The sequence below is a fragment of the Octodon degus genome, unplaced genomic scaffold (genome assembly GCF_000260255.1).
Source record: "Octodon degus isolate 3935 unplaced genomic scaffold, OctDeg1.0 scaffold00221, whole genome shotgun sequence".
Taxonomy (NCBI): Eukaryota; Metazoa; Chordata; class Mammalia; order Rodentia; family Octodontidae; genus Octodon; species Octodon degus.
Genome location: NW_004524797.1, coordinates 1,614,499 through 1,627,471, shown reverse-complemented (window position 1 = coordinate 1,627,471; position 12,973 = coordinate 1,614,499). Strand labels below are relative to the sequence as shown.

The 12,973-nt window shown below is 42.8% G+C and overlaps 2 protein-coding genes and 1 pseudogene across 2 annotated transcripts in view; all 3 read left to right on the top strand.

The window, feature by feature from the left end:
• Positions 1–2,180: 2,180 nt before the first annotated feature.
• LOC101584766 lies at positions 2,181–3,013 on the top strand (annotated as a pseudogene).
• Positions 3,014–5,712: 2,699 nt separating this feature from the next.
• On the top strand, positions 5,713–7,871 carry LOC101584381 (histone H2A.V-like). Its single transcript, XM_023705475.1, has 3 exons — positions 5,713–5,750; positions 7,321–7,546; positions 7,616–7,871. The coding sequence occupies exons 1-3, from the start codon at positions 5,713–5,715 to the stop codon at positions 7,736–7,738; spliced, it is 387 nt and encodes a 128-aa protein (XP_023561243.1). The 3' UTR covers positions 7,739–7,871.
• A 2,991-nt stretch (positions 7,872–10,862) lies between these two features.
• The window catches only part of Anks6 (ankyrin repeat and sterile alpha motif domain containing 6), a 53,828-nt gene continuing 51,717 nt past the window's right edge, over positions 10,863–12,973 (top strand). Inside the window, exon 1 of the mRNA XM_004645237.2 lies at positions 10,863–10,922. Coding sequence (XP_004645294.2) covers positions 10,863–10,922 — 60 coding nt within the window. The remainder of the gene's footprint in view (positions 10,923–12,973) is intronic.

The window sequence follows — 12,973 nt, the reverse complement described above, 5'->3', positions numbered from 1 at the left end:
ATCTGCAATACAATACAAAAAGAGGGATAGAGAGATCACATTTACATAATGGATATTACCATACATTGTTAAAATTATTGTATTAACCCATTTATAGATTTAATTCATAAATTAAACTCCATCACAGGTAATATATAGGAAAAATATGTTATATATATATTGTTCAGTGGTATCCAAGGTTTTGGGCACTCACTAGAGGTCATTGACTGTATCTTCCTGCTAAATAAATGACTACTTTAAGGACTAAGAAAAATCCTTCAAGAAAACCTCTTTACCTTTTCTTCTTCCTGCTAGACAGACAATGGTTGTAAAGATAGGAGCTCAAGGAACTATCTTGGGTTATGAGACAAAAGTCATCCACAGAGACAGGTGCCCAGGTACGTAACACAGTGGAGATTGAACCATGCCTTCTTCCAGGCTTCACTGATATGACAGAAATTAGTAGCCATCTCATTTAAGCCACTGTCTCCTGTGCCCTCTGTCTTGTGCAGCCAATCTAATCTTCACTGACATAAAGGACTAATCACATGAGAATTTCTTCCCAACCTGCTTTGAGAATGTGGAAGTTTCTTTTTTTAAGCTGCAACTTCTTTAACCTTCCCTCCTTTGAGTCAGGCAGAGTTCTAACTCCCTCAATCAATAGAATAAGGTAGAACTAAACCTCTGTGGCTTGTGGGGCTTAGCATAAAGGACATAAAACTTTCCCTGCTGCTGTGTGGTCAACGTGCTTGGAGCCTTGATCTGCCAGGTGAGGCATCTGACTGATCCACTGCCATCATGCTGGCGAGGCCATGGGCTGGGCAGCAGGGCCTGCCAAGCCCCATCTTTAAGCTGCCCAGCCAGCGCAGGCATCAGACAGGAACCTGAAGAAGCCGTCTGCAACACAGCTCCACCCCAGCTATGCCTGCCACCCTGAGCTAGTATTCAGGTCACCTCAGCTATGGACTCAGGTGGCACACAACAGAGAAAAAGATCCCCTTTTCAAATTCCAGACCCACACCCACAGATGACGAAGCATAACAAGACTGTAGGTGTTTTATACTATGACATTTGGGGATGGTTGCTTTTACAGCAATAGGTGACTGGGACAGATAAATGATTTTAATCAACATGCTCTCAGGCAGGAAATATTTATTGACCATCTGCTATGTACTGAGGGCTATGTTGGAAGAGAAGCAGGGTCAGTCTCTAGGTCAAGCAGCAAAGACAGAGTTGATCTGCACCGAGCAGTTGCCACAGGGTGGTGCAGTGTAAACTGAACCCAACCTCAGGTTGTGCAGCAGAGGCTGAAAGTTTCAGAGGGGAAGGAAGGAGCAAAGAGGGGACAAACACGGACTTTCGAGAGACAGGAAATGAAAAATGACAGGAGGTTCATTTTGGTGAACCCATTAGGCTGGCGGACATCCCTTACCAGGCAGTTATCAAGGTTAAGACTCCATCCTCCCAGAGTTGGGGAGACTGAGGCCCTGGCTATCTGGCATTTGCATTTTAATGAGTGGTACTCAGGTCCTTGAGAAAGACCCACCTTTCTCAAGGTGGGTAGAGAGCTTGGAGATACATCTACATCCCCAAGAGACAGAGAAAGGATTTCCTGTTGTAAGCCTTTTTCAGTAAGTGAGCTTAAAAAGGAAGCCAGAGAGGCAGTGCTGGTGAGGATGCCACTGTCAGCTTCTTTGGCAGCCAGCGCTCTTCCAGATGATGCTTCTGGAGGAGTCCCTGGGGGCATGGCCTTGTGTGACCAGATACTGCTAGTGTTTAAGTCTTTCAACTCAAGAGAGGAGGTAGACCAAATGATTTGTGTTGCTAGGTTATAGTCGAGACTTGAGCAGGAAGAGGCCTTGGAAGAGCCTGGCTAGAGTTAAGTCAAGGAGAGAATCTTTGTCACAAGACTTTAAGTTTTCTTTTGTTTGTTTGAGACACTCACTAAGTTGCCTAAGCTAACCTCAAATTCACAGTTCTCCTGCTTCAGCCTCCCTACCACTGGCACTATAAATGTGCACCCCCACATCTGGCTCACAAGACATATTTCTGACATCATAGGGCTGAGGGAATGGGTAGTCCAATATATAAACAATAGCTTATTAGAAGAGCAGTAAGTATTTTGAAAAAAAATTACAAGATGCTAAAAGAGTTTACAACTGTAGCCTCTTGGGCCGAGGTGGCGGTGACACTGAGAAGTGATGCCACCAAGAAGGAATGAGAAAAACAAACTTCCCGTTCTGTTTCCAGAAGGCATGGTTCTGGCTGATACTGAAGGAAAACTGGTTACTGGGCAAGATCATTGGCTCTGGAGGATTCGGATTGATATATTTAGCTTTCCCCACAAATAAATGAGACAGTGATACAAGACATATAATAAAAGTGGAATATCAATAAAATGGTCCATTATTTTCAGCACTAAAATTTTATCAGAGAGCTGCAAAAAAAAAAAAAGACAGTATCAAAAAGGGGCGAGAACTCAAACAATTTGATTATTTAGGAATTCCTCTGTTTTATGGATCTGGCATAACTGAATTCAGGGGACAAAGTTACAGTTTTATGGTAATGGATAGATTAGGAATAGATTTACAGAAGATCTCTGACCAGAATGGGACTTTTAAAAAGTCAACTGTCTTTCACCTCAGTCTTTGAATGCTGGATGTACTAGAATATATACCTGAAAATGAATACGTTCATGGTGATATGAAAGCAGCAAATGTACTTTTGGGTTAGAAAAGTCCAGATCAGGTTTATCTTGCAGATTATGGACTTTCCTACAGATATTGTCCCAATGGGAACCACAAACAGTATCAGGAAAGTCCTACAAAAGGCCATAATGAGACAACAGAGTTTACTAGCTTGGATGCCTACAAGAGAGTAGCCATGTCCAGAAGAAGCGATGTTGAAATCGTTAGCCACTGCATGCTGCGGTGGTTGTGTGGGAAACTTCCTTGGGAAAAGAACCCGAAGGACCCTGGCTGTCCAGACTGCTAAGACAGAGTATAACTTCTCATGTATTGCATCATTGCTGTAACAAGTCTGAAGGGTGCCTTAAAGGGACCTAATATCCCAGATGAGATCACCATTCATCTACATGATGGAGCAAATTTATTTAACTTGAAATAAAATTTAAAACCAAAGAATAGACATAAAGTCCATTAACAATAACACCTATAAAATTAGACGTACTTGCATTACAGTGTTAAATACAAAGTGAAATGTCTTTCCTTTTTAAAGTGTTTTCTGGAACTTAGTTCTAGGTGGTAGTGTTTACAAGGAAGAGTATTTTCCACTTAGCATCATACAAATGTAGAGATGTAGTCAGAGTGTGGGGTGATTGATGGTACCGGTGCAAAGCAACAGTGTGGAGCGAGACAAGCAGGGCTTGCATTTTCAGGTACAAACAACATACCTCTTATTCCTGTCTTGGAGAGAGTATGCTTCATTTCCTTATGTAAGAAAAAAAAATTTATATGATCTCTTTATGTGAGTTAGTCTTTTACTAAACATTTTTAATAATCTACATTCAATTTTTACTCCTTAGATTCTATTAGCATGAAGAACTAGGTTAGACTTAGAAAAGACTCTGTTACTGTTTTTTTTGTTTTGTTTTTTTTTTTACTTCTCCCTGGTCAGGCCTAAGAAAAAGTCAGGTCCAGTGGCAACAGAGCTGCCAGGTTTTCATCTGCTCAGCAGCCATTATCCACAGATACCAAAAACATTAAAGGCCGGTTAAGGTTTAAGTAGGATGCCTCACAACAGAGAGTAGCAAAGAGGGTAGCATATTCATAAAAATTGGTCTTCCTGCTGTATAGTGTCAGTTCTTAAGAAAGACTGTCCTGCAGATTATATTTGTAAATACTGATATAGATAGATAGTTATAGATATAGATATAGATATAGATATAGATATATGAAATACATATGTCTATGAAACATATCTCTGCTTGGAATCTTGATCATCCTAGTTCCTTGCCCTGATCAGCACATTTGTGTAATGCTACATTAGAATTAATCAGTCATTCACTACGATTAATGGTCATCAAGGAACTGCCATCCTCCATACTGGGTGTCAGGTCACAGCCTTCACATCCAGTTTTCCAACTTAGTTTTACCTCAATTGAATAATGTGCTTTACTTAAAGGCTATCATTTTACTGGATGATTAAGACCAAGTTAAAGCAAGACCTATATACCTAAAAATGTAACTTTTGCTATCTGACAAGGTCAGTCAAATCCCCTCAGGATTTACCCTGGAACCATGTACAGCACCCTGTAGATCTTTTGTCAGTGTCAGCCATGTGGATGAGTCACAGCCTTTGCTTGACCAATTTGCTCTCTGTGAAAGCCTGAGAGAATCTTTTCTCTCTAGGTGACTCTCCTCACGCACACTCTACATCACTAATCACTTTCCTCTGTGGCCCCATAATCTCCTTGATCAGAAAATTTGGGACACCACCACTTAGTTCCAGGATGTCAGAGCAGAGGTTCTCTCATATTCTGAGCCCTCACTGACCTTGAAGGGCTAGGGCCAAAATATTGGCTATCTTTTTAGCCTATCTGTCTAATTTTTGGTCTGCAAACTTTAGTTGTCAAATATCCAGAAGAGAAGCTTAATGATATTATTACCCTATAGCAGAGGCAGTTAAGCTTAACATCACTATCTGTCTGAATATCAGAAAAGTATAATCATGAGGTATAAAAAGTAAAGCTATATTAATATGCTGAGCTGTAAAAGGCTCAAGTCAATAACTTCTCACAATTGCCAGTTGTGCTGAAAAGCCACTACTATTATGGACTATTGGACTATATTGGGTTATTTTGCTGAATTCAAGTACCTACAATCTTTGGACTGGCATCAAGTATGTCCAGTCAGAGAGTGGAACACCCATCTCTGACAAAACAAAAAAAAAAAAGGAAGGGGTTATGTTGGGAGCCACTGAAGCTAGGAAATTGATCAAATGTGTGTAGGTGGGACTGGGCCTCAGTGCCTAAAGCAAACAAGCTACCTCAGTCCTGAGATTAACATCCTGTCTGGTTAAGGTCAACTATTAGTCACTAGGCAACTTGTGTTACATGTTCCTAACTTTGCAAAAGTATAAATAAAGGATCAATTTGTTGTGAAAAGAAAAAAAGGAAAAAATATATATGTATACGCACAATAGTTTGGATAGATATATAGCTACTTTCTCTTAGTTCAATGAGAAAAAAGGTTTGCACTAATATTGTTTAGATGAGATATCATGTCTGCATCTTGTCCTTTGAATAACTACTATGAAGACAACAATATGCAATGTATTAAATATTGTAACTGTCCTACAAACCTGTTTTGAAACTGTTTCATTGCTATTTTATCTTTTTTCTCATTAAGATGAATAAAAAAATAAAGGCTAGCATTGTAATTCTGAAAAAAAAAAAAAAACTGTAGCCTCTTGATGAATTTAGGGGCTTAGGAAACTTCTCTGAGGAAGTAGTGTTCCTGAGGTCCCTGACGGCTGCAGTGAAACTGGTGGTTTGAAATCATATATTGGGTTGGTCTAGAACTCCCTCTGCTGGTGCCCAGTTCAGAGAAAAGAACTGACTTGTCTCCTGTGAAAAGACAGCACAGCCTATATTTTTCTTTTTAATCATGGAAGTAGATCCAAAGCTTTTTTCATTTATTCTCTAGGGACCACAAGCCAAAACGCTCAAAAAGCATAGATGTGGGCCAGTTCCCTCATTTAACAGAGTCTGAGATGCAGGGTGGGGAGGTGTTCCACAACCTGGTGCTCAGGTGAAGTTGGATCCAAGCTGAGGTTCTCTTTGCCGCAGAGGAACTCTCTCCCTGGCTCAGGAGGGGCACATGGCTTGGGGTGAGCCACGCAAAACAGCTGGCTTCCCAGACAACTGTGCTGCTGTCAGACTCCTAGGAGGGAGCTCTACCCCCCATCCCTCAGGCCCCACCTGCTTCCACCCAGGGACAACCTTCCAGGTTGGCACCGGAAGGTAGATGTGACAACAAAGGCTCGGAGCTGTGTCTTTTGGCTTCTGCCCAGTTATTCAACACATTTTTAAGATCTTCAGTCAGATTAGAAAAGAGAGAATTGCAAGTCATAATGCCTTAGCTAGGGCTACCAAACTGGAATGCTTCTCTACAGAGGCTCAATTGCAGAGAAAAGAGAGATGAGGTTAGACCTTACAAGACAAAGGTTAAAGCCCCAGGCAATAGATAAAACCTGTTGCTTGTTGAGCACCCACTGTGTGCTATAAAAACTGCAAGGCTTCACAGAGGGCAAATTGGTCAAGCAATGGCTGTGACTCATCCACATGGCTGACACTCACAAAGGATCTACAAACTGCGGTACAGGGTTTCAGGGTAAATCCTGAGGGTACTTGACTGACCTTATCAGATACAAAAGTTACATTTCTTGTTATACAGGTCTTGCTTTATCTTGGTCTTAACCATCCAGCGGAAAAGTATGAAAATGAAGTATAAAAAGTAAAACCATATTAATATGCTGATCTGTAAAAGGCTCAAGTCAACAACCTCTGACATTGCCAGTCTTACGGAAAACCCACTACTTTTATGGACTACTGGAGTATATTGGGATGTTTTGCTGAATTCATGCACCTACAGTATTTAAAGGACAATGAATGCCCTTCTCTGACAAAACTAACAAAAAAGTGGGATAGAAATGGATGACCATTTTCTATCTGTATACTCAAATAGTTAGGATAGATACACAGCTCCATTCTCTTAATTCAATGAAAAGAGAGGTTTGTTCTAATAGTGTTTGAGACAGGATATCAGGTCTGCATCTTATACAGTGAATAACCACTAAGAGAACATGCAATGTATTAATCATTGAATATGTGCTAGTAATTGGTTGTGAAACTGTCTCGTGGCTATTTGTTTCTCAATAAAATTATTTTTAAAAACCTGCAAGGCTTGATTTTTCTCATACTATCCCATTTCAGGGTAATGAAAACCTTAATTTTAAGCTATACAAATAAGGACACTTAGGCTCAGGAAAGTGAAGTATAAGACAGAGAGAGAGAAAAATCGAACAATAAAAGTGTGTTGTGTATGGAAAAAAAAACCCAGAGACCATTATGAAAGTAATTCCTAAATTTAACTGTTGTTTAATTCTATAAAGCTGCTTCTTCTTCTTTTTTTTTTTTTTTTTTTTTTCGGAACCAGGGATTGAACTCAGGCTGTTGTGCTTGCCAGGCAAGCACTTATTCTACTGAGCCATCTCCCCGGCCCTATAAACCTTCTAAAAGAAAAGACAAATTTATCAAAAGACAAATCAGGGTACTGTGAGAGCAGCTGCAGCAGTGCGGGTTGGCAGCGGGCGGTGAAGCGGCCGAGCGGAGCCAGAGTTGGCCGAGACTATAGCTGGAGGCAAAGCTGGGAAGAACAGTGGCAAGGCCAAGGCCAAGGCTGTGTCACGCTCACAGAGAGCTGGGCTGCAGTTTCCTGTGGGCCACATCCACAGACATCTGAAGACGCGCACTACCAGCCACGGACGAGTGGGTGCCACTGCTGCCGTCTACAGTGCTGCAGTCCTGGAGTACCTCACTGCCGAGGTGCTGCAGCTGGCAGGGAACGCATCGAAGGATCTCAGAGTCAAGCGTATCACTCCACGTCACTTGCAGCTCACCATCCGCGGAGATGAAGAGTTGGATTCTCTCATCAAGGCGACTATAGCTGGCGGTGGTGTGATTCCTCACATCCACAAATCTCTGATTGGAAAGAAGGGACAGCAGAAAACCGCTTAGGGTTGTCACCCTCCCTCCACTGCCCTGTCCTTGTACTGTCACCTGGACAGAAGACATCAGTGGGGACACATAACATTTTTAAAAGCAGTTAAAGGAAATGCATAGACAATGCTGTAGACATAAACAAACATTGGTCTGTTTCTAGACACCAAGATTGATAAAGTACTTTTCATGTGGTTACAGTTGTGTGGTGATTGGCTAGGTTTCTCCCATGTGTTTTATACAAAAATGGAGTTGATAAACCATTTTTTACAAAATAAAAAAAAGACAAATCAGAAAACAATATTTGCAAATGACAGTTACCCAATGTGTGGATCAATAAGGAAATATAAAAACACAGAGATAAAAATGGTCAAAGGTTTTCAATAGGCAGTTCTTCCAAAAAAAGATATAAAATGGTCTACAGGCATGAAAATATGCTCAACCACTCTACTTAAAATACACACAAATTAAGCTTGTTCTGAATTTTTTCATCTATCAGATTGGCAAAGATTACAGAGGTTATTAATTCTGGTGTCAGCAAAGATGTAGACAAATGCACCCACATTAACTGTTGGTAGGAATGCAAACAGATAGAACCTCTGGAAAGCGATCAAGCAACATTTGAAACGTTAATGTTAATAACCTTTTGGTTCTGCAAGTCTACATCTACGAATTTATCTAGCAAAAATTGATGCACAAGTGCTCAAAAGAGACGTACAAGGTCACTTAATACAGTGTTGTCTGTACAAACAAACAGCTGGAAACAACCCAGATGTCCACTAAGAGGAAACTATAAAATAAATTATTGCATATCCATACCATACCATAATATGCCACAGTACTATTGACAAGTATGAGCTACTTTTAGGCATTTATATACAAATATGCTTAAATGTATTCAGTTAAGAAAAGCAAAACAGAGCTGTATGGATAGTTTGATCCTATTTTGGTAAAATAATATGTTAATATATGCAAAGGGGAAAATATAAAGCAATATTCCCCCAAACCATTAACTATAGAGTATTTCTGATAAGTGTAACATTTTTTATTTTCTTTCAATTTATGCATTTTTTAACCAAATTTTTATCAATCAACTCCTATCTAGTAGGCAGTCCACTAGATTTTGAGAATATGCTGGTAAACAACACACAAAGTCTTTCATTTCAAGGAGCTTGCATTCTATATTTTTACAATATAAGAGTTTGCAACAAACATCCTTACCTTATTCAGAAGTTAGACATTTAAAAGTAAATGCTCTTTAAAGATCGTTTACTCGAAACCCTCTTGAATTCCTGCCTAATTCATTGCCCCAGTCTCCAGTCTCCTAGAACCCCAACTCTAGCCTTCCAATCCATTTCCTCTCTTTTCATACAATTAGCATGACTCCATCTGTCCTAGACCACAACCATTCTTTCTACCCAACCTGTGGCCAGCTCTCCCCTGATGCTCTGACCTCTGGCACACAAAACTGGGATACCTTTCTTTGAACTTATGATGAAAGTTCATCGACCTGTAATTATGTAGGATGCCCTGGGAGCCAGTGGTTGGTCAAGTTCCTACCCCTCAACACTGTTAGAGCTTGCACCTAAATGTCTCCTCGAAACTTCCTGGGGTGGTGGTGGGAGGGCTTTTTTAGAGGTGGCTGGAACTAGAGTGGATGATGCTGGAGTAATCCTCGGACAGGGGGCACTAGAATGAAGGATGTGAGTGCTACCTGCCCTAAGTAGCCTGGATAAGATACAAGGGATAGAAAGAGCTGTGGTCCTCCCATGTTACTTTGTAGATTTCTGCCCATCATGAACTATTTCTCCTCAGTAATGCCCCTCTGCCATGCCACCCTGCCTTAGACGCAGCCAACTATGAACTATAACCTGGCACACAAAAAGCAGTCCATTAATGGTAGTCAAATGACAGTTGTGGAGGGCCGGTGAGATGGCTCAGTGGTCTAAAGCACCTACTTAGAACAAGCTTAGCAAAGAAAGCCCAGGGACTGCGGTTCAATCCCCCAGCACCACATGCCAGCCAGCCCTGCCCCCTGGTGGGCTGAGCTGGCCACACGCACACACATAAATAAATAAAATTTTTTTAAAAAATGACGGTTGTGCTGGTGACACAGGTTCCCTGCTCAGGTTGTCCTTCAAGAGAACCTGCTGGAGAGCTTCCAATTGCTCTGCCTTCAAAATGTCCTCTAGCTTAAGGAGGTGAAGGGCCCCCCCAAGAAAAAGTGTATCTAGAAGGGACATTTTGCAGTAGATATTTGTTATCTCTTTTGGCTGCAGAACATATGAACAGCTTCTTACAATGGGGACTCCCCCCTCAGCCTAGCTCCCACTACTGATGTTGAAAATGACAGAAACTTACTTTCCGAACATCCCTTTCTGCTAGGTGCGGCATGTGACCTAGGCTAGGCCAATCAGACACTCCCACCTCAGGCTCTGAATATGAAGCCAGTAACACTGAAAAGGGCCTATGCTGACTCCATCTCCATACAGGGTACAGCTATGGCATAGTTTGGGGACCTGGGGCCTGGCTTGGGGTTTCCAAAATTTGGGTCCTCATGGGATCTGTTAACTATGGCAGAAGCTTATATTAAACCCTCTATTTAAATAATCTAGAGGGCTGATTTTTGCTGTTTCCAATCAACATGCTATATCAATGCTTACATGTATATGTGCATGTTTTTATATACATAAAATGTTTTTTGAAAGATAAATGTGAACATTGGTTTCCTATGTGGGAAAAGGACTGGGAGAGTGACAGAGCACTGTTGGGATTCTCTTCTCCTCTATCCTCTTCTTCCCTTCCCTCCTCTCCATGTTGAGGATCAGACCCAGGGCCTTCCTTACACATGCTAGGCAAGGGCTCTGTCACTAAACATTAAGCTACACACCCTGCTTTATGATACATTGGTACCTCAGTTCACAAACTTCATTTGATCTATGATTTTGGAAAAGATGCCAAACTGCAAACAAAAGCATTCATCACTTCTGCCACAGCAACCATCAAAGAAGAGTAGCCATGGTCCTCTGCTATCCCATGGCTGTGGGCCTCAACAAGGGTCACAAGGTGACTAAGAACATGAGCAAACCGAGGCACAGTGCCTCACAGATGTCTCACCAAACACACCAAGTTCATGTGGGACATGATCCGGGAGGTGTGCGGCTTTGCCCTCTATGAGCGGAGCGCCATGGAGCTGCTCAAGGTCTCCAAGGACAAGAGTGCCCTCAAGTTCATTAAAAAAGGGTGGGGACGCACATCCACACCAAAAGGAAGCATAAGGAGCTGAGCAACGTGCTGGCTGCCATGAGGAAGGCAGGACTGAGCTCCTCTGGAATAAAGCTTTTAAGAAAGTTCAAAAAAAAAAGAAAAAAAAAAAGCACAGATGAACCAGGCTACCACTGTACTTGTCATGACCAAAGAACTAGTTAGTAAAAATAAAAGATATTTGGATAAAAGAATAAAACAAAGGTACAATTGCTGGAAATGTTCAGGGAAACAAATATCTTCATCAGACCTTTTAAAGGAATTGCCCTCATCCTAAGAGTCATTAATGCAGCCAGATGTGGGAGTGTCCTGCCTCAAATACTGCATGCAATGGTTAGCATCAGCCCGGCAGCTCACCTACTCCAGTGCTTCCCATGGTTCACCATTGCTCAAAGAATAAACTCCGCAGTCTTTATCCTGGTACCAAAGCCCTTTGCAATCCGAGCCCTGGGGACTTTCAAGGCTTTTCTCCACTAGCACATTTTACCTAGAACACTTTTACTTTCCACACTGCCAGTTAGAACCTCAGAACATCCTTGTCTGCTCTACCTGTCAAAGCCTTGCCTCAGTCTTCCTTGGGCCTTCACCAACTTTTGCTCTATTATAATCCTACCTAGTTTGGACTTGGTCATGTAACAGTCAGGTATTGTCCATCTGTGTCTGGCCTTTTTCTAGGCTTTGGGGCCACGTAAGGTCTATGGAAACCAGTCTCCCATCCTATGGAGTGGTAGTGGTAGGCACAATATGAGCTATTTGGCGGCAGAGTGACTCTTGTTAGAACCTGCCTCCTTCCTTCCCCCTTCATGCCTCCTTCCTCCAAAGCTTTCTTAATTCCTTCAGGTTTCTATAAATCACACATTTTCAGGAACACCTCAGTTCACTTTGTCATAAAACAAAATCCTACCCTCTACCCCATTTACCTGGATTTACGATCTCTTGTTGTCTCCATAACACTCATTACATCTCAAGTTATTTGCTTGATTGTGTATTATCAGCCTTTTACTGTTAGCCCCAGGAAACTTCATCTTGTTCCAAGTCTCTCTAGCAGGTAGACAGACACAGCTGGCACTCACAGACACTCAATAAATAATTGTTGAGAATGAAAAGAAAACTGCAAACTCTTCCATAGCATAGTGGGGCACAGTGTCTTAGGCCTCTATCGCCGCATCTGTAAAATCGCATGATCTGATGATTTCTTTAGCTAGCAGACCTGGCCTGGGACCAAGCAAGTGGCTCTCTACCTTCAGCATGCAACATGGACAGCTAAAGGGCACGTTAAATCTCAGGTTGCATTTCAGACTTGGTAGGTCTTGGGTGTGGCCAGAAAAACCTGCATTTCTAACATGATGTCCCAGTTGGTGCATGTGAGGCACGCTTCACTTCGAGGACCACTGACAGAAGAGACAGGAGCTCCAGTAGATGAGAGCACCAGGTGCCTCGCAGGGCATGGTGGAGGGGCAGAGCACTAGTTACTTCTTTTTTTTGTCCGGAACCAGGGATTCAACTCAGGCCCTTGCATTTGCCAGGCAAGCGCTTATTCTACTGAGCCATCTCCCCGGTCCCCAAGTTGTTTAATTTAGTCAGTTATTTAGGAAGCACCAACTACGGACTTAGGAAGTGCCAGGAGCTGAGGTCCTTAGAGCGGCGGGTCTCAGGCCGGGCCTGTCTGGCAAAGACCTCGGACCCGGCCCGCCAATAGATCTGGCTCACGTAGTGCCATGCGGAAGTCTGGCCGGCCGCTCCGAACCCACAACCGGCAGGAAGTCATCCCAGCCACGGGACGGGGCCACGGGCAGGCGCCGAAAAGCCACAGGCCCAGCGGGCGGCCGAGAGACTGAAGCTGCCGCGAGCTTCCCGGAACCCGCCCTCCCCTTCCCTCCCACCCCGACTGCAGCGGAGGAGGCGCGGCCCCGGCCCCGGCGCGCTCCCGCACACAGAGGGCGCGGGCGCGGCGGGGGCGGAGCGGAGCGGAGCGGAGCCGGCGCGGCC

What these genes read in the sequence shown, in the direction of transcription:
- LOC101584381 (XM_023705475.1), top strand. Translation starts at nt 5,713, where the DNA reads ATGCAGGGTGGGGAGGTGTTCCACAACCTGGTGCTCAG. An exon ending in TTCCACAACCTGGTGCTCAG is followed by an intron (nt 5,751 to 7,320) that starts GTGAAGTTGGAT and finishes CGGGCGGTGAAG; the next exon opens with CGGCCGAGCGGAGCCAGAGT. An exon ending in TGGAGTACCTCACTGCCGAG is followed by an intron (nt 7,547 to 7,615) that starts GTGCTGCAGCTG and finishes CGTCACTTGCAG; the next exon opens with CTCACCATCCGCGGAGATGA.